The 22,538-nt window shown below is 37.7% G+C and overlaps 1 protein-coding gene across 6 annotated transcripts in view; it reads right to left on the reverse strand.

Annotated features, from left to right (window-relative positions):
- LOC143854101 (MUS308 and mammalian DNA polymerase-like protein) overlaps window positions 1–22,538 on the reverse strand; it is a 92,790-nt gene that overhangs the window by 48,641 nt on the left and 21,611 nt on the right. For all 6 annotated transcript variants that reach the window (XM_077363905.1, XM_077363898.1, XM_077363860.1 and 3 more), the window contains exons 8-13: window positions 15,381–15,581; window positions 4,372–4,533; window positions 4,032–4,271; window positions 3,289–3,501; window positions 1,982–2,332; window positions 1,573–1,725 (exon numbers count right to left, since the gene is read on the reverse strand). In XM_077363905.1, the coding sequence (XP_077220020.1) occupies window positions 1,573–1,725; window positions 1,982–2,332; window positions 3,289–3,501; window positions 4,032–4,271; window positions 4,372–4,533; window positions 15,381–15,581 (1,320 nt within the window). The remainder of the gene's footprint in view (window positions 1–1,572; window positions 1,726–1,981; window positions 2,333–3,288; window positions 3,502–4,031; window positions 4,272–4,371; window positions 4,534–15,380; window positions 15,582–22,538) is intronic.

Below are 22,538 nucleotides of genomic sequence, written 5' to 3' on the forward strand. Positions count from 1 at the left end.
GCTAATTGGGTCCCAAAGGCCTTCCACAGGCCGCAGCTTCCTTTCGATCATACAACTTTCCTATTCATCAAAAGTTCATTCAAAAATGTGTTTCACTCAATTTGCAAACCCACCATAGATTTTGTATGTCCAATTCACAAATTGATTTTTACTTTCTCCACTTTGGGGGAAATTATATTTTCACAGTCCATCTCCCCCTCGATCTTTAACAACACAACCTGTGATCGATTGAGAACTTGAGACTGATCAAGCACCTGCTTAGTCTATATCATAGTTTCCAGAGTAGGAAGCGAGCACGAGAAGCGATGCGGGAAGCAAAAGAGGGAAGCAAGCAGTTTAGATAAGAGAAAAAGCAGGAAGCGGAAAATTTTAAAGAAAATTAAGAGAAAATGTGTGGGGAGTGTCATTGAAAGTCAACATGAAGCATATAAAGAGTAGGATTGTAGTAGGTTAGCGAGGAAGGGTTAACATAGGTAAGGATTACAAGTATATAAAAGAAGACTTCTTGACTACTTAGAATTACCAGTTTTAGGAATTTAAAGTTTCACATGTTTTATTCATATTTATCTAATATTAAGATTTTGGGAAAAGTTTCACATAATTTTCATTTGAACTTACAGATGAGTTTTCAAGTTTTAAATGTATTTTTTAAAATAAGATCCTTCAACATCATCAAAAGAAGAAAATATTCTTTTGGGAAGAAATAATCACCTAAATAGGAAGCATACAATTAATTAGGAGGAAACAAGTAGGAAGCGTCTGGCTTCCTCAAATTTCAGGAAGCGAGAAGAACTCGGCTTCCAAAACCAGTTTCAGGGAAGTGATCTTCCCATCTAACTAGGAACTTTTCGGTAACTATGGTCTATACATGATAATTCCAATATAACATTCTGATGTACGATCGGGAAGAGAAATAGAAGAAAGGGGATTAGAAGAGAAGAAGAAGAGAATAGATGAGAAGAGAAGAGAAGAATAAAAGAAGAATAGGGGAAGAAGAAGAAGAGAGAAGAAGAATAAGTAGAGAAGAAGAGACGAAACTAGGGAAAAGTAGAAGAAGAAGAGGAGAAGAGAGGGAAGAATAGAAATCTGGGAGAGAAGCTCTCAATCAATTCAATTAATCATCAAAGTTCCCAATAAAGCTGTAAATAGGCCTATCAATAGGCAATTAACAACCTAAAAGATAGAAACCTACTAAAATAAGAATTCGTAAAAGACTAAACTTCCTAATTCTAAATAACATAGAAAATAAAAGCCTAAAACTAAATAACAAGGAAAATAAATGCCTAGAAATCCTAATGGGGAAATATGCCACTTATTGGCCTATTATCTGCATCACATTCCCAAACAGCTTAGTTGAAATAGGAAACTTAGCCCTTAACATATTATCTTGGGACATGTTGGATGGCAGACAATACAAGCATTTGAATGCAAAACCAGGTCAGGGAAGTGTATATTGATATCTCCATTCTTCATAAAGCACATAAAAAGAGGAAAATGGTAAGATCTCCAAAACTCAACAACTGACTAGCAACACCGAGCAAGTAATGGAGTGCATGAGAAGAAAAAATTTACCTGATCAAGGGTAGATAATTCCATGAACCGTTCATAGTATAGTTCCCAATCCGGTTCAACATCAACATTAATGGGTGTGACCAAGTATACTAAATGCAAGTCAGATGCAAGAACAAATCCTTCCCTTGCCCTTGAAAGGTCATCCAGTACAACCTGAAATAATTAGGAAAATCTGCTTCTAATTCAAAAAAAAAATTAACAAGAAAAGGCTCAATAAAAGCACCGGCGAACACAAATAACCTGTTCGTTTGGGATTATGACAACCGATTGCCGCCCCCCCTCCGATTATTGGACCCAAAATTTAAAATTACATTAACTTTGGGTCCAATAATCGGAATGCGGGGTATCTGTGGCAATCGGCTGCCACAATCTCAAACGAACAGGGCTAAACAAGTCGGCATATATTTACAAGTGATTCTTCAGGGCTGAGAGAGCTTCCAAAAGATGCACGCCCAAGAGGTGTGGTGCTGTAAAGCTTAGTTTCTTCATTCCACTCGAGAAATTTCCTATGGCACAGCCAGCGAAGAGAATCCTGAGCTGATTTAACAACATCTTGAAATGGCTTCGTTGAATTGAGGAGTGTGCACCTAACATATCGGTGAATGTCACTCGAAGTTTGAACAATTCCGCCAGCAACAACCTCTAAGATTGCATGAGTCATTCCGTTTTTATCTTCAGAGAGGCATGACTGTAATGGGGGGCAGTCGTCATTAAGCAGAGCTGTAATTCGTTTCACCTCTTCTGGCTTGCAGATTAGGATCTAATTAACGTAAAAACAGAAGAAAGAAATCAGAAGCTGAAGGGAAGCTGACAATTACAACCAGGAAACATACAAATAAAGTTTAGAAATTAATATAGGGCTCACATTTTCTGGTCCGTCGGACCAAATAAGTTATCTGGTCCGTCAACCAGTAACGCAGTGGGGCCCACGTTGCTTGGGTGATCCAAACCATTCAATTCATGGGCCCTGACACAGATAGGGTGTGCCCAAAAAATCATCCCCATAGTATCATCCTAACCCTTGATTTGTGGAGTTAAAAATGGACGGTCCATTTTACACAGTGTTTCTAGTCGACGGACCAGATAAGTCACTGTTTCTAGTCGACGGACCAGATAACTTATCTGGTCGAGGTCGACCAGAAACACTTTTTTGAGTTAGGGCTCACATTTTCTACTCCGTCGGACTAGATAAGTTATGCAGTCCGTCGACCAGAAATAGGGTGGGCTCACATTGTTTGGGTGATTTAAACCATTCAACTGATGGGCCCTGACATAGACAGGGTGTGCCCAAAAAATCATCTCCATAGGATCATCATAACCCTTCGATTTGTAGAGGTTGAAAATGGACAGATTTGTGGAGGTTTAAACCCGTCCATTTTAACCTCCACAAATCGAATGGGTTAGGAAGATCCTATGGAGATGATTTTTTGGGCACAGCCAATCTATGTCAGGGCCCATCAATTGAATGGCTTGGATCACCCAAACAACATGGGCCCACACTATTTCTGGTCAATGGAATAGATAATTTATTTGGTCCGTCGGGGTAGAAACATTTTTCCCGTATACATATACAAATTTTCCCAATTCAACTGATAGGCAAAAGAATACTCTTGTATAAAGAATATATCAGCATCCTATCTTAAGAATTAAGTGAGAACCAGCAACCAATAACATCAAACTAAAAAAGTATAGCATTTAATAAACATAACAGCGTACACTTTCCCCCTTTGTATCTATTCCAGTCCGGCCAGCACGACCAGCCATTTGTCTATATCTTGTCCCATCAATAAAATCACGCCCAATCCTGGGTTGTCGAAATATAACCCTCCTAGCAGGCAGGTTAACTCCAGCAGCCAAGGTGGATGTGGCAGTTAAGACACGTACAAGTCCTTTACGGTAGCAAGTCTCAACAATCTCCCTTTCCTCGACCTGTTTCAAAACCACAACACTGAATGATGTGGTACCAAGAACAAAAAACAATAAAAGGTGGACCCTCCCATACGTGCAGAAAATTAATACAGCATCCTTTGTATGTTCAAAATAGATACCGTGATATATCAACCACAAAAGAATACATCCTACACACATACAACTGAACGAAGTTCATTTACAGGACAGCCACATAATATGGTATATGACAAGCTATGTCACAAATATCTCCGTTATTTTCAAAATATCGTGTTTTTATAGTGACATTTTTATAAACGACAAATTTCAGAAATAATCCCGAGATTTTAAAAATGTAACGATATTTTTATTTTTATCATAAAATATCGTGATAATATCACGATATTTTTATTTTTTTTGAAATTTTATATATTTTTTAACTAATTTCATTTTTATCGTTTTTCCCCTATATAAACCCAAAAAAGGTAAAAAAAATTTAATGTATCCCGAGATTTTCCCTTGACAAGAAGTTCCCGGTAATGATATTTGTGACATAGATGACGAGAACATACCGTTAGACCAGCATGGTGATAGGCAACACCAGAAGGAAAAGTTTCTTCTAAAATAGGGTCCAAACCAGCAGGACACCTTCTCAAGGCTTCAACAGCTAAAAAAGCATCACTAAATTCACAAACTCCTTCACTTATTCTAACAGGAAACTTTTTAAGAAACTTTGAAACATGTCTTGCAGTTGATTCACATCCTTTCCGACTGGAACAAAATAAAAGCACGGAATGACCTTCCTGAATAACCTGCATAAGGATTCAGAATTTATGTGAAATACATGTCAAATGATATAATCAGATAAAAGCAGCACCATATCCTAGCGAACAAAACAGAACCACTTTATACCTCATTGCACAATTCCACAATGTGGTCTGGGTCTTTGCCTCCAAGATCAGCGGATTTTGGAATAGTTCGGACAAGCACCATTTCTCGGTTAAAAATGGCATTTCCAACTTTATAGTATTCTTCTAATGGAACAGGTCGAAAATCCGTTTGGTATAGTGCCGCCTGCATGTGTTATTGAAAAAATAAGTGACCAGATTTATGGCATGCAGCTTGTAAGACATAATGATCTCCACAACTTAAGAAACAACCCATCCAAGCAACAGAACTAGGATAAAATACAGATTAGATTCAACAGCAGAATAAGATTTTACTTGGTTTTCTTCATTTTGGGAACTGTCAATGAGTACAGATGATTCCAAGAATCCATGTGACCATTACAAATGACAATAAGTGAGGACTGAGGGCAGATATGTGTAACATTGAAGTTTGTAGGTTAAAAAGATTGAACTAAGAAAGAAAAATGAATATAGAGGAACCCATTCTCTAAATCATCAAATGTTCTCACACTACTACTATATTCATGCAATCAAAAACTAAATGCACACAGTAAAGAAGAAACAATCGAATGTTCTCATACTAAAACTATATTCATGAAATCAAAAACTAAATACATATATAACAATGTGGGCCTCAATGGTTTTTGAGCTCAAGCTCACGAATATGTTCCAACGCTCAAGCTCACAATCCTTTTCCTCATATATATATATATATATATATATATATATATATATATATATATATATATATAGGTCGATTCCCAATTACAGAGTGTGATTCGGTAAGGTGATGGCTCGAGTTAAAACGAAAAAGAACCCTTGAAACCATTAACATACAATATAGAGAAGAACATAATAAGAGGAATATGAAATATACATGTGATGGAGGGGAATTATTTCTTCATTGCTTTGTGATTGGAAGACAAGTAATATATAGTAGAGAACAAAAGACCAAGGTACCCCTGATGAGAGTATCACTAAATGACAACCTAACACACCATACTCTTTCATGATTATACCTTTAAAACTCCCCTTCAAGCTGATATGTTCCTTGAAGAATAATGACCTTATTGTCAAATGATCATGTCAGCTTGTACTCAATCCTTCCGTAGATATATTTGCAACTTGGTCATAGTTCGCTGCAAAGAGAGCAACGATCTCACTGTTTTCTACTTTTTCTTCAACAAAATGATAGCCAATCTCTATGTGCTTCATTCTAGCATGGAAGACAAGTGTGACAACTTAATGGCACTTTGAAAATTAATATGAGTTGTTGCCCCATCTACTGATTGACAAGACATTTTTTCACTTCGAAAATTCATTATTTTAATTGTTTTCTTTAAAAAAATCTTATAAAATAAGGATAAACTATATTTTTAAAACAAAAAATTATCATATATGCATGTTAGTTTCCAATTATTTTATGTGAGTTATTCCTCCGACCTCCAGGTTGAAGAACAAAGCCCTCAGCATTGAGCTGGACGCTCAATCCCGAATTCCTGATATTGAGTGTTTATTTCTGTTTATTCTAGCATTTCCTAACATTTCATCTTAAACGTCTATCATTTGCATATGTTTCCATACTGAAATGCATAACGAAACCTGAAAATTTGGTCTTCACTGCTTTGTGATGATAAAACAATTCATACATACTAGTGATACACAAAAGACCAAAGTATATTGGTCTTCACTGCTTTGTGATGATAAAACAAGTCATATATACTAGTGACACACAAAAGACCAAAGTACTGATAATGAAGGGTACTACTGTACCACCACCGAACACATGTTGTAGCACGTGTGTATCGCTAATAACAACTTCAACAAGAATCAGCCAAACTTCAATCTCACTTCAACTAGGAAAAAAATGTATAAAATATGTCTTTCAAATCTTGTGTTTATAGCAATGTTTTTAAATGTGGACGAACAAGGCAAAGCAATCAGTCCTACTACAACTATTTTGGTTTTTTTAAAGGAACACCAGAAAAACTATAACAACTATATACGATATAGTACTCTACCACAAAAAAAAAAAAAAAAACTTCCAGTACTCTTAAACCCCCCCCCCCCCTCCCCCCTCTCCTCCAAGAAAAAAACCCTTCTGATTAGCAACATGACTACAAAAATTTCTTCTCGTCCTCCTTATGCCTAGCAAGCCTAACACTCTCCAAATGACTCCAAACCATAGTTGAGAGAGTGGGAAGCGATGTGGGAAGCAGAAGCAGAAAATGAGGGTTCGAGGAAAGAGAAAATGCAGAAAGAAATAGGGTGTTGGACCCCAAATTTTACAAAAAAGGGCATAATAGTAAAATTCCTTATTAAAAAAAAAGAAGATAAAAAAGAAAAGTGTGGTTACACGTTACATTACGTTATCCCTAAAATAAAGGGATATACACAAACAACACTTAAGTGAAAAGGAAAAAATTCCTAAATCCACTAAAGTTGAAACTTTCGGAAGAATCACCCACGTTAAAAAAGAGGTTGCATAACTCCCATAAAAGAGGGAAGTTGAAATCATGGAACCAAAAGATATGGGTGATGTGGCATTCACAACGGCTCCAAAACAAGAAAGTGGAGATCGTTAAATTGAGGATAGAGGATGAGTTGTAGTAACCAACTAGTCTAAGGAATCTCTATAAATAGAAGAAAAGTCCTTTTGAAAAGGGAGGCGGATCCAGAGATCCAATCCAGGGGAGGAAAAAACTACCCAAAAGGGGATCGGATCTTTGCGAAAGAAAAGCTACGTGAAGAAAAGGAGGAGGAGAGAGAAAGGTGAGAAGATATTATTGGCTAACAATGCTTTTTTTTTCTTTGCAGGCTTCTCCCAAAAGGTTCCAGAAAGAAGACCTTTTCTCCTTCGGGAGAAAAAGGAAAATCCCTTTAGAGGATCTTTCTCTAAAGGTCTCTTTAGGATCTCTTTCCAGAGACTCCCTAAAGGGAGAAGACCTTTCTCCTCTAGGAGAATGATGATAAAGATGAAGGCTCCCAAAAGGAAAGACGGAGGAAAATCCCTTTAGAGAATCTCTCTCTGAAGGTCCCTTTAAGATCTCTTCCCAGAGACTCCCTAAAGGGAGAAGACCCTTCTCCTCCAGGAGAAGGATGATAAAGATGAAGGCTCCCAAAAAGAAAGACGGAGGAAAATCCCTTTAGAGAATCTCTCTCTAAAGGTCCCTTTAGGATCTCTTCCCAAAAACTCCCTAAAGGGAGAAGACCCAGGATGGTAAAGATGAAGGCTCCCAAAAAGAAAGACGGAGGAAAATCCCTTTAGAGAATCTCTCTCTAAAGGTCCCTTTAGGATCTCTTCCCAAAGACTCCCTAAAGGGAGAAGACCCTTCTCCTAGGAGAAGGATGAAAAAGATGAAGGCACCCAAAAAGAAAGACGGAGAAAAATCTCTTTAGATAATATCTCTAAAGGTCCCTTTAGGATCTCCTCCTAGAGACTCCCTAAAGGGAGAAGACTTTTCTCCTCCAGGAGGAAGATGACAAAGACAACATCTCCCAAAAAAATTAATTATAAAGGATCTGTTCACAAAAATCAGATCTTCAAAAATCCCTCTTTGTGGAGGACAATTAATAAAAGTTGTATTTAGATAGGGAACCTCTTGATAGGTAATCAGAGGTATTTTCTTCTTCAAGAAATGTAATTAACGGTCAATAGAGCCGGAACTATACGATCCCAACCAAAATTAATAAAACCTCTTCTCGCAAGAGGGAAATTTGATCCCAATTTATTTTATGTGTTAGATTCTCTTTTTCATGCATGTGAAATTTGTTGCGAACATAGGGCTATAGAAGGTTGTGGGAACATGGTTAAAGTAGAAAAGGGTTACAACTTACAAGTAGCAAAGAGTACTTCGCTGTTGATTACAATTATAAGTTTAGTAATTTATAGTTTTACATGTCTTATTCATGTAGATTTAATATTAGGGCAGTGATAAATCGACTCCTAAATATCTTAAATCGACTCCCTATGTGTATTTCTCTCTCCTCTGGGTTAGAGAGAGAAAGAGGAGAGAGAAAGACCCATGGGGGGTCGATTTAAGATATATGGGAGTCGATTTATCACCCCCCTTAATATTAATCTTTTGGAGAAATATCCACAAATTTTATTTGAAACTTACGATGAGCTTTTTAAAGGGGAAAGATAAATTCCCTCCCTCTCTCTCTTGCGGTGAGGTCAATGTTGGGCCGCTTCTTGTTCCACAAGATGGGCCATAAGGACAATAGAAACGGTGGTGGGTAGCTAGGAGAGCCACATGTTGTACCCGACGCTGAGGTTGCTGCAGTAATTCCCATAATGGGATTTTAGAACTGGGGTTCTGTCTCGAAATGGTGGGGTGCCGATCATGGTTTTTTTATCTTGGGTTCTATCTAAAAATGTTATGGAGTTAAATCATCGTTTTTGGATCTTGGTTTGAGTCCGAGAACGGTCGTGTCAATTGTGGGTTTTTGGATATTAGCTTGTATCTCAAAATAGTGTTGGCTTCGCGTTTTTTAAATTTCATTTCCAATATCCCTTATTTTGGGTGTATTCTCCATGGTCAAAATTGAAAAAATCAAGTTGGTTTTTCCTTTAAAGAAAATTATTGTTACGTAAGATCAAGAGAAAATAGTGAGTTGGGGAAAAACTCCCCCTCACTTATGTATTTATATGAAGAAAGGAGAAGTACAGTGACAACTATGCCCTTAGGCAAATACACTATATCCAACACTCCCCTTCAAGCTGGAATGTAGATATTATACATTCCCAGCTTGTTACAAATATCATGTAACTTCGATTTAGGCAAGGATTTGGTGAAAATATCCGCTAACTAGTCCGCAGATCGAGTAAAGGAAACATGTTTCTCGCCCCTATAGATTCTCTGGCGAATAAAATGGCAATCAGCCTCTATATGCTTGGTTCGTTCATGGAAGACGGAATTGGTGGCTATGTGAATTGCAGCCTTATAGTCACAATAAAGCTGAGCTGGAGAGGATGAAGAGAAACCAATCTCTGACATTAGAGAACGTAACCAAAGAAGCTCTCCACTCGTATGAGACATAGCTCGGTACTCGGCTTCAGCACTAGACTTGGAAACTATGTCTTGTTTCTTACTTTTCCATGACACTAGATTACCACCAACAAAGGTGCAATAGCCCGTGGTGGATCTCCTGTCTGCTGGAGAGCCTGCCCAATCCACATCACTATATCCTTCCACCCTGATATGCCCATGTCTTTTGAATAAAAGGCCTTTCCCTGGTGCTCCTTTCAAATAGCGAAGAATATCGGAATAACTGCTACCCAATGAGAGGTGCGTGGAGCACTCGTAAACTGGCTGACTACCCCAACTGCATATGAAATATATGGACGAGTAACAGTGAGGTAAATAAGTTTCCCAACCAGACGACGGTACCGGCCAGGATCATCCATCAAGTTTCCCTCTTCTGGAATTAACTTTGTATTGGATCCATGGAAACTCCAGCAGGCTTTGTCCCCACAAATCCAGTCTCCTCTAATAGATCCAGCACATACTTTCACTGAGAGGGGGAAAGACTACTACCAGAGTAGGCTACCTCAATCCCTAGGAAATACCTTAAACATCTAAGGTCTTTTGTTGAAAATTCTACCTGCAGGAAGGATTTTTATCTCTGTATGCCACCTGCCTGTAATAATAATGATCAGAAGAACCTGTCCAGCAGTAGAGTGACTACTAAACACAGAATGATCAACGGCGCATTGCCTCATGCCAAACCGCATGATAGCATCACTGAATCGCCCAAACCAGGCCCTAGGAGATTGTTTGAGTCCATATAGAGACTTGCGTAGCCTGCACACTGAGGAGGACATCTTCCCCTGAGCAACGTATTCAGGAGGATGCTCCATGTAGACCTCCTCAGTCAAGTCACTATGAAGGAAAGCATTTTTAACACCAAGCTAATAGAGAGGCCAGCCACGGTTTACAGCAAGTGAGATAAAGACTCGAACTGAGGGAATCTTGGCAACAAGAGAAAAGGTCTCCATGTAATCAACACCGAAGGTATGGGTGTAACCTTTGGCGACAAGCAGCGCCTTAAGGCGCTCAACAATACCGTCTAGTAAACGTTTGACGGTGAACACCCATCTACAGCCATCTCAGCCTCCATAGCAGCGCGCTAGCCCGGATGAGCAAGAGCATCGGAAACTAACCTGGGTAAAGAAACAGAAGACAAAGAAGACACAAAACTACGGAACCCAGGAGTCAGATGGTCGTAGCCGTAGGAAACCACATAAGAAATCGGGTGAGCAGTCGTACGAGACCGGGTACTAGATGTAATAGGAGAATCAACTAACTCATCAGAAGAAGGTAAAAGAGGTACTTGAGAAGAGAAGGCCGGAATCTCCGGCGGTGAAGGCGCCAACTCGGGCTGTAGGGTAGGATCATCATCTCTTGGGCGTCGCTGATAGACCCGTGTGATAGGAGGAGGAGGAGGAGGAATAGTAGGTGAAGTAGAGTGAACAGGATTAGGAGGACAAGGAGGGGTAGAGGAACGAGAGAATCAAAGAGAGCATCACTGGTTGGAGGAGGTTGAAAAAAGGAAGTGGACTCAAAGAATGTGACATCGGCCGAGATGAATAACCGTCTCAGCCGAGGACTATAACATATATAGCCTTTCTGGCTACGAGAGTAGCCCAGAAAGACACAGCGCTCGGCCCGAGGGTCCAATTTATCCAGACCGGAAGAGAGGTTGTGTACAAAGCAGACACAACCTAAGACCTGGGGGTAAGCTGGAAGGGGTCACCCGTAGGATGAAGCATCGAGTACGGAGAGCAGCCATACAACACAGAAGATGGAAGGCGATTGGTGAGGAAGTAAGCGGTGAGAACGGCATCGCTCCAATAGGACTCAGGGACATGCATCTGAAAGATGAGGGAGCGAGTGATGTCAAGCAAGTAACGGAGTTTCCTCTCAGCAACACCATTTTGCTGGGAGGTGTATGCACATGATGATTGATGAATGATACAGTGGGAGGAGAAGAAAGTACAAAACTCAGTAGAAAAATATTCACGTGCATTATCAGTGCGTAAACATTTAAGTGTGCATTGATATTGTGTAGTAATCTCAGCATAAAAAGTAAGAAATGCATTAAAAACCTGAGAACGGTCTTTTAATAAATATAACCAAGTAACAAGAGAGAAATCATCCACAAATATGATAAAATATCTGTATCCAAAGAGAGACATAGTCCTCCATGAACCCCATACATCAGAATGTACTAAATCAAAAGGACGTGAAGCTCTACTAAGGACCCTAGAGGGGAAAGACACACGATGGTTTTTCCCAAGTTGACAAGACTCGCAATCAAAAGGCTGAATAGTGGAGGACATAGTAGAGGTCTGCCGAAGCTTCTGGAGGGGGGGGATGACCGAGTCGACAATGCCACAAGTACGAGTTGACAGAGCTGTGCAAAGCAACACGAGGCAAGTCACTGTCAAGTTGATAGAGACCATCCACCTCACGGCCCGAGCCAATCGTCCTCCCAGTCGTAAGATCCTAAAAAGCACGGTAAGAAGGAAAGAATGAGACAAAGCAGTGTAGGGTCTTAGTAATTTAACTAACAGAAATTAAATTGAAAAGAAATTTCGAGACACAAAGGACGGAGGATAATGTAAAACCAAAATGTGGAGAGAGAGTACCAATACCAGTGATGGGTGTAGAGGTCCCATCAGCTAAAGTAACATAATGAGAAGCAGGAGAAAATGGACGAAAAGAACTAAGGGAAGAAGCATTACCAGTCAGATCGTTCGACGCCCCTGAATCAATAATCCAGGAACTTGAGCTAATAAGTAGAGAGGGCGATGAATTACCTGGCTGGGCATAACCGGCAGTAGGCAGGAGGCTGCTGAGATGAAGACGCTGCAAGTCCTTGTAGTTGGCCCTAGAAATAGTCATTGTATCACTATGTGGGGCTGGGGGAGCGCTGCCAAGAATACATGGTGCTGGTAGATGGATTTGGATTTGGAGGAATGGAAAGGGTGCAGTAGATGGATTTGGATTTGGGTGGAGAAGATGGAGAAGATGGAGGTTGGCGATTAGGGATCAGGAACCCTAGGGCTCTGATACCATGTCACGTAAGATCAACAGAAAAGAAGAAAATAGTGAGTTAGGGAAAAACTTCCCCTCAGTTATGTTATGTATTTATATGAAGAAAGAAGAAGTCAATGACAACTATGCCCTTAGGCAAATACACTATACCCAGCAATTATTATTGAGTACGATAGATTATATCTGGGAATTTTGTATGAGGTTCAGGGTCGCAATCTTTTGTTCGAAACAAAAGTGAAGATTTTGATAAAGCTGCCACCTTTTTTCAACTCCCGCCTTCTTGTTCAAGCTGAATTTTTGCTCCTCACTGGAAGCCTTCTTGTAATCAATAAAGATGTCATGAGTCACACATCAAATCTCACCTTGGTTGTATAGCACAAGAATGAGAGCTTCGACTTGTTTGCATCAAATGAAGAGAAAAAGAGTGAACGAGAGCTTTGACTTGTCACTAATGGCCTCTCTCTGGGTGGTGATGTGGGTTAGTAGATAAATGAGGACTTGAGAGATATAATTGAATTTAAAAGTTCGGAGACGAATAAATTGAATCTAAAATTTGAGAGACAGTAAACACAGGTAACAGAAGTGGGTGATGGTCAAAATGGGTGAATGAGGAATTTTGGGGGGTGAATGTATCAGCACCCCTTTTTGAATTTTAAATACACTCTTTTTTAAATATATTCTTTGTTATTTTCAAAAGGAGATAACACTCTTTAAGGAAAAATAATCACCTAAATAAGAAGTGTGCTCTTAATTAAGAAGGAAGCGTGCTTCCCCTAAATTTGGGAAGCAAGAAGATTTTAGCTTATGAAGCGAACTTCTGTAGAAGTGAACCTCTTACCTAACTAGGAAGCTTCCAACAACTAGGCTCAAAACAACACAATGGAAACAACAAATGATGTTGATGGCAGAGAAGGTAGAAACTAAAAGATATTAGAAGGGAATTTCGCTCACTATTGCAATGTTGTGCTCATGCTCCACGAACTTCACATCCAAAATCATAGATCTCATCAACAAGTAAAATCAGAAACAAATGAAGTATTCCAATTTCACTAAAATGCTGAGGCGTAGTAACAAAAATGATGAAGCTCCAAAACCAAGTCCCAAAATTCCAAATCAGTTCTAAATCTCAAATATGGATGAGATTTTGATAAATTAGGTCATATATGCCCCTTCGACGGCATGCTGGCACTTACAGCCTCCGACGTGAGACATGTGCCTCATTTGTTGCAACCTCAACTAGAGGCATACACCTTAAGAGGCATGTGTGCTGTGTGCCCCGCGATGGTGAGAGCCACAAATAACTCTAAAACACTAGTTAATAGCATCAAAATATAATATTGAACTTATTAATAGGATATTGAATGTAGCATTCATAATCACATACATATACTCAACTCAACTCAACTAAGCCTTTGTCCCAAACTAGTTGGGGTCAGCTAATGAATCCTTCAGAAAATTTTCAAGAAGAAGGTGAAAGAATCTACCCAGCTCAAATTGACTAAGTCTAATCCTGACACGAGTTGGGCTCATCTACATGGCCATAATCTCATACATATACATATACATATAAATATTACTGTAAACTTATACATACATACACACACATGTGTGTGTGTGTGTGTGTGTTTAATTAACTAGACTATATTAGTAGAAGAAAACAGATTGTTCTATTAAAATGGCCAAATACAACCATGAAATACCTCAATGTATGCCTTATGATATAGAAATAATATCTAAAGGTAAACATATTTGCATAGGACATTGTCCAGTATGGTTTTTTTTTTTTTTCTGGAAATGGTGGGATGCATTTTTATTTTTTTTAATGGTATTGGGATCCATTATGTTATTTAATATCCTTCAAAGATACCCTAGATTATATAACTTAGCATGAGGAGTGGATTACAATGTACTGTCATAAAATGAACGTTGGGCAGGCCCAATCAATGTCCTCAAACACCAACCATGAAACTTCTACATTCCATAGTTCTCTTTCATATTGGAAATTTTAACCATTCAAAAGAAGTTTCTATTTTAATCAATGTTTCAGAAATTGGAAAGTTTTAGTAGCTTTCTAGCTTCATCCCTCACAGCTTAGTCTTTCTTTAATGTCTTTATTATAGCAAAGTAGAAAGTCACAACACATCTGATGTCAGTTTTTAATTGTTCCCTGGAAGGAAAACAAATTGCTATGTACATTTTACTTCAAAAAAAAGCTCATGTGAAATTGTTTGACTCACATCGGACGTGCCTTTCTCCAAATGTTATATAATTATAGTTAATTACTGTTATAAGTCTATGACAAAATATTATTTTTGACTGTTATAAGTCTATGACAACATATTATTAGAAAATGAATATGCAAAAAATTATTCTATACACTAGAATTTTAGAGTCACGGAAACAGCCTCTCTGCAAAGCAGGGGTAAGGCTGCGTACATCTAGCCCTTGCCAGACCCCGCAATGGCGGGAGCCTCGGGCACTGGGCCGCCCTTTTACTAGAATTTTAGAGAATATATTCCCTAGTATAAACAATTTTTAGCACATATCATAAATAGAAAAACATAAAATAAAACCTGGAAATTTTGAAATAAATCAGGCAATAATTACAACCATGGGACTGATTTGCCTAGTCATTCAAGACGCAAGCATTTTCATTATTCTCAAGCAACCTTTTAACCGAGTTGAAACCTAAAGAAACTCAACATTATCATAAATTAAAGTGACCCCGATTTTACCATGCTAGTAGATTATTTGAGAGAAATCTAATTGGGAAAAAGGACCAGATGTACATTATGTATAGAACTTCACAAAAGGTACAAGCGTCCACAATTTTATTGTTAAAGTGACATTGAATTTGTAAAGCTAAGAAGAAATATCAACACCTGAATTATATCTAAAAACCCAGAGGTTTTCCAACAAAAAGACAAGGACATAGTTAACCTTCACTCACTTGAAGCCAATCAGCTACAGCTGCTACATTTGGCATGGTCGCACTCATTCCAACAACTTGCAAACCATTAGCAGGGTCAGCTTTCCCACTACTCGAGCCTGAACTCTCCCCACTAATTGATTCTATATTGCCTTCCCCAGATGCATATCGAAGCTTTGTCAACATGAGCTCCAAAAGATAACCCCTTGTCTGATCACCAACCTGTCAAGACAACAACTAACTTATAAATGTATGAGCATCACTGCCATCTCAACGTAGATTCACATAATACTTACAGTATAATAAAGAAAACATAAAACAGAATGAAAATACGTATTTAGATATTAGTAAATCATGCAAACAAAACCAGCGACTGAAAAGAGAATTACTACTTAACAGCACTTCGCTTAACAGAAATAGTTGCTTGTGTCACACAATTTATCTTATTATTTGTATCCTGGAGCCCATGCATGTAAAAGTCCAGCCAAATAACTGACACTAAAGCCGACATAATCAAACGAAATTGCCAAGATCTGCATGCTAATACAATTTTCTCAACTGAAGTCATCTTCGACAATTACCAGAAACTTTGAGTAATGTTTACCAAACCAAAAAGAAATAGTTAGTCCGCTTATACAGGTTTCAAATTGAAAAGCAGCACCATGAATCAAATCAATCCATGATGCAAGAGGAAAGCACGGGTTTTTTAAAGGAGAAATTGAAGTGGAGACATGCTACCCGCAACATGAATTTCAGTTTTTGAACAGATAACATGGGCAATTTGATCAATAAGCTTAGATTGGCGTTTTTATTTGTTTTAGCATGCGTAGAGTAGGTAAATATTTTAACTGAAAAGACAGCTGGGTTTGTGCAAATATTAAAATATGGTTGTACTGATAACATTTCCCTTCTTTTAGATGGGTTAAAGAAGTTTAAGACATTGACATTATTAAAGAAAAGTATTGATTTACTTAGAAGTTTTCCTTTCGAGGGACTTGAGAGTGTCCTTTGGGAAATCAGTTCCTTTTATAGAAGATACTAACAGATCATGGTGGAGAAAGCTTTATAGTATATTTTCTATAAAGTATATTTAATTGAGGTTATTTAGGAAGTTTGTTGGAAGATTCTTATAACTGGATGTTTCAGTTAAGGAATATAACATGAGAAAAAATACTACCATTCTATGCAGATGAATTTAATTGAGACGGCAATTTTCTTGGGTTTCCTACTAACTTTGGGAATATGCTTCTCAAATAATTGGAAGTTTCAGTTAAGGGATATAACATGAGAACAAATACTACCATTTCGACAGATGAATTTATTTGAGAAGGCTATGACTATTTGAAAAGGCTACTTTCTTGGGTTTCCTTCTAACTAATGTTGGGAATATAAGACTACTACCATTCTACGCATACGAATTTATTTGAGAAGCCTATTTACTTGGGCTTCCTTCTAACTAATGTTGGAATATAAACTGCTATCATTCTACGAAGATAAATTTATTTGAGAAGGCCATTTTCCAGTGTTTAAAAATGCGGATGCGGGTCAAAATGCAACCATGAAAAATCCTTGTCGACTCAGCGTGGACGTGGCCAAGAACACAAATGACGCAGCTGAGTACTTGGTTGAGGCGGTCATAACTCTGGAGAGTCAAAGGAGTTTTTATTGACTTTTAGGGCAAAACGAGCAACGCAGCTAAAGGAAAAGGGGGTCGACTCGGGAGAGTCCACGATGATGCAGGAGAGTTTTAAACTATGCTATTTTCATGGGTTTCCTTCTAACTAATTTTGGGAATATACTTCCTCCTACTCTTCCACTACTCAATTTTATTTCGCCATTTGATCACCTTTGTTGGACGTGGGGTGTAACGCCCAGGCTACTGTGTGGATATTGTCCAATTCTAGGTCGCAACCCTCCCCGGTTTTAAAACGCATCTACACAGGGAGAGAGGAAATCCACATATATAGCTAATCAACTTTTCCTCCCATTTCGATGTGGAATCTCACAATCCACCCCCCTTGGGGCCAACGCCCTCGTTGGCACACCGTGCTGGAGGGAGGTCTTACACTGATGCCATCATGTCACGCCCCAAACCCACTATGGAATATTGTCCGATTCTGGGTCGCAACCTGCCCCGGTTTTGTTCTTTCGTGGCACTGCCGTGCCCGACCCACGCTGCAAGGATGCGAAAAACTCATCTACACAGGGAGAGAGGGAATCCACATATATAGCCCAACAACTTTTTCTCCCTTTCCGATGTGGGATCTCACATGGGGTATCACCATAAAACCTTGGACGCAGACTGTTCTTGGAACGAATCACACAAGGGGAATCCTATGCCACCCCTCCATTCATATTTCGCATCAATCCACTTCAAAACACAACAACATGACATTTTCCCAAGAAATCGATATTTAAATCTGCAATTTCTTAATTGCCATAACACTTGGGATCAAAATGACAGTATAATTTGTTGTAAAATTTGAGGAACAACACTCTTAACACTTGAAAATAAAATGGACAACATTATGGGTACATTGAATTATTCTATTAATAATACATGAACATTTATTAACATAAAATAGATACCCATAGAAATTGCATAGAGAAAAAAGCAAAAACATGGAGAAAGCCAGACAGGGATGGGTATGGGCCATGGGGTTCCAAGAAAAGTTTTTGAAATCTTTATAGTTTTAAGACGGTTACTTTAGAAAGTAACAACACAGATAATAGAGGTTTAGTACCATATTTTACTACGATCGTCCAAATGAATGGTTGTGTTATTACTTTACTACTATCGTCCTCCATGTACACTAAATCAAACAGAAATATTGGCGTTGATAAAGCGGTTGCTGTCTCATATAGCATGCTTTGAAAGTGCACTTTTCTCCTATAAAAAGGATATGCGTCGTAACTATGAACTTGATAATCAGTGGATATTTTTACCATTAGTTACAAAACTCGTCATATTTGTGAAATTCGGTTTTAAAGGAGTTAAAAAATAGGAGTATAGTATGAACCAAGGTTTCATGTTTCAGTTTCGGTATGTGTTTCAGTCATAATAGAAATGGAAACATGTCGGTTTCAGATGGAATTTTTATTGAAATCTTGTAAATTTATGGAAATGCATAAAAGCATATGCAAGTGATGACTCTTAAGATAAAAGATAAGGAAGAGATAGAATAAGCACAAATACACACTAGAAAATCATCACATAATTTTTAAAAAAAACACTCAGAATGATCTAACAACATCAAATCAAATATAAGGAAGTGCTAGGATAAGCACCAAGACATACTAAAAAACCATCACATAAGTTTAAAAAACCTACTCATAATGATCTAACAACATCAAATATCAGTGGCATATGTTGTCGTGCATGCCTGATAATTTAGTACATAACACATTTCACATGTAATTCATATAAATATTTATACGCAACATATATATATATATATATATATATATATATATATATATATATAATTATAACACTATATATATATATATATAATTATAACACATACTGGTATAGTATGCCACTAATACACTTACGGTTTTGGTTTGGGTATGCGTTTCGTTAGGGATGAAAACGAAAATATTTCGGTGTTTTCCGTGTCAATTTAAAAGTTAAAAACAAGGTATGAAGTATGAACTATGAACATAATTGAAAACTAACATGACACTTTCGGAAAATAGAAGTGACATATTTTTCAGAAGACAATAGCCCTTACATTGCTTGTTTTCGTAAACATTTTCTTCACACATTTGGTAACTCATAAATCTCCATAGTTAAGATCAAGTTTAGTCAAATAACATGTCGTTTCAGCTGAGTAGCATGCACGAGCACAAGTCATTCTAAATAAGTAAAAATGGTATCAAAGATTGTCTTTCTATTCGATGTTGGAAACCAAGGACTCAACATTTTGCAAACTCCACTGAAGATCATACCAAAAAAACTTGAATCAAAGCGTTATCCGTAATTGAAATTTTTTCCCAAAATTCAAGAAACGGACTTCCAATATCTAGGAATCTATGGAATGGATTTTTAGGAAACAGATTTCCCACACGGCAAATGAGCTTCATACCCACCCGGTGTATTTTTTGGGAAGTGGATACAACGACCCAAATTGAGTTTACTGGTAACCATGACTGTCGTTTTTCTTTTAGTATTCACATATGTTTTAGTTTCAAAAAAAAAATAGAGCATTGATACAAACAGCAAAGCTAACTAAAATATTTTGTTTGAAAACAGTTCAACTATAATTGTTAATCATTATGCCGAACTGAACACTATCCATCATCTTAGCAAGTTCATGAGACTTTGTAAAGGTACTCAAAGAATCCAAGCAACTTCAGTGCAACAAGCAAAAGAGATTTCTGGATGTAACAGTACCTATAACAGCAAAGATAATAAAGAATTATCTGATCCCATTAATACATCAAGAAAGAAGTTAAACAATTCTAAGACTTACCATGTAAGAATAAAAATGCCACTCAAAAAACAAGAAAGCAAAAAAAAAAAACAGAATATGAGCTACTAAATTATTAATTAAACCCAGTACTATAGACCACAGATTTACTGAAAAGATACATAAGACACTTTGCCCCCACTAGAACTTCCCCTCCAAGCTGGAAGATGAAAATCAACAATTCCAAGCTTGTTTTTTAGGTTGAAGAACTGTTGTCCAATCGTTTGGTAAACACATTTGAAATTTGATGACCAAGGTTCTAGAAGTGTATCTCAGTAATATTTCTAACAATCATTAAACCTACAGAGCATCAATCTACCTCATAAGCTTGGTCCTTAAACAAACTATGTAGATCAAAGTATGTTTAACAGACACAAAAAAATTCATGGGAAGCTAACTACAGAACCCAATCTCCTCTAGAAAAGTGTAACCCACAATAATTGTTAAGCTGCCAAAGAATGGAGCTGTTCTTCAGCAGTAGAACAGCACAGCTTCCTTGATTTTTTTTATTTTTTTTATTTTTTGGGAGGTAAGCTGGAATTGAACCTCCAACCTCAAGGTTGAAGGATAAAGCCTTGACAAACTGAGCTAGAGGCTGAATACCTGTTCCTTCATTATTGCCCTCCAATTAATTAAATTATTACCCTTGGATATGCAATAACCTATAGTTGATCTTCTATGATCGAGGTTTTAAATTTCGATTTCGATTTCAGTTTCGATTGTCATGGAAACGATTTTTGTTGCAAATTTCAGTGGATATCCTGTAAAATCACGGAAACATGTGGAAATATACAAATGAGAGAATTTTAATATGAAACTTCAGGAAATGCTAGAATAAGAACAAATACACAATTACTATTTCGGTTTCGGTATGCTTTTTAGTTTCAGTATCGGTTTCAATGGGAAGGGAAACAGAAACATTTCGGTCGTGTTGGTTTTGGTGGAAATTTAAACTATGTGTATGATTTAACACCCTGCCCAATCAAAAGTGGTGTAGCCACTGTTCAACACTAATTGTGATAAAACAAATGAATTTTTCAGGGATTCGCTTTGACATATTTCAAGATTTATACAAATTATGTATCCTATGAGATTTTCCCTCCAGATGCTATGCATGATCTATTCCCCAACTGCGAAAGCAATAGTTGGTCTGGTCAATTTTGGATGCAATTTCTTAAAGATCAACCAAATCTAGAATAGACCTTTTCATTAGCTCTACATACTACTCCCGTGTACAAGGCTTTAACTAAGTCAGATTTGATGGCTTGAAGTCATCTTATTGTGTTACTTTTTCTCCTCCATTTCTGATGTGGTGGACAATCTTTGTAAACTCAGACTCGACTTGGCAGTCAATCGTCAATTGAGTAATTGACTTGACCGAGTTGATTAATTTTTCAGTTTAACAGGCTGAGTTTTTCTTTAAGTATGCAAAACTTTGATTAGGAACCAAAATCGAGTCAACTAAGCCAAACAAATGATTGAGACAAGCAAATCTCTAAATATTTCTATTGCACAATGAGCCCATATCGGAAAAAAAATAGCTCTTTTTTTTCTTTATTATCAGGTTGTGTTTATTCTTTATTCAGGGTTACAAATCATTCTAATCTCTGGATGCTCTTGTTGAGTCTATACATAGTGAATCCAGCAATCATTTTACGGTCTGGTGTACTATGTGTATGCCAATGATGCTGCAAGATGGTAAACACCAATGAAAAAATTAATTCCTTCATTTTCCTATTAGCAGTGGATTATACTAGGAAGCCCCAGAAAGAACAGGAATTGGTTGGGTAAAATTTTTGCTTTAGAAAGTGCTATTCCAAGTATTTAGGTTAGGGAACCTCCCCAGTTCAACACGTTGTTTTGATATGAGATGCTTATTTGGGTTCTTGAGTTAAAATAGGAAAACTTGGTGTTTCTATTAAGATGGAACTACCATTTCAAGGTACACAAGAGCTATGATCTGTCGACACTGGAATGCCTGAGCATTGATGTGTCGACACGGACGTGTGTAGACACGTATCAATACGGGTTTAGACACGTCCACGCTTAGCAGTCTCTTATTCCATTACAGTACCACACCAAACCTTTCCTATTTCGATCTCTCCACATTCAATTTAATCAACCAATAAACTCTATATACAAGCTTTATTGTAAAGACAGCTTCTCCATGTGATTGGCTCTACAAATGTGAAGTCTTCCTCCTGCTTTCTGGTTTGGCTTGACTACGGAACCGTGCCCGGTATGCTCCCTATCTCCTCCCGTCTTCCTCCTGCTTTCTGGTTTGGCTTGACTATGGGGGTACTCGGTATGCTCCCTCCCTCTCTCCTTCATCTTGTTTTTTTCTGCAAACCTGCACTGTGAGAATAGAAAACGAAAAAAGAAAAACAGGTTCTCACGATTTTTTATGTAACCTATGGTTTTATGTAACTTTCTATGTAGCCTACGGTTATATGTAACCACTGAGTAAAAGTCACAATGCTTATATGTGTAACTTTTTATGTAACCATAGCTTCCGGTCACTTGTGATTGTATCTAAAACTTTCCAATAGTTATATGCATAACTTTTTTCTTCTTCTAAACCTATGGTTATGTCATATGTGTAACATCTGGGTAAATACTGCAACAATTCTCACAAATGTTCTTCTTTAACAGTTATATGTATTACCCAGAGGTTATATGTAATTTTTTATACGTATTGCACAGACTG

Source organism: Tasmannia lanceolata, unplaced genomic scaffold (genome assembly GCF_043159265.1).
Source record: "Tasmannia lanceolata isolate RefF3 unplaced genomic scaffold, GAP_Taslan_0.1 ptg000003l, whole genome shotgun sequence".
Taxonomy (NCBI): Eukaryota; Viridiplantae; Streptophyta; class Magnoliopsida; order Canellales; family Winteraceae; genus Tasmannia; species Tasmannia lanceolata.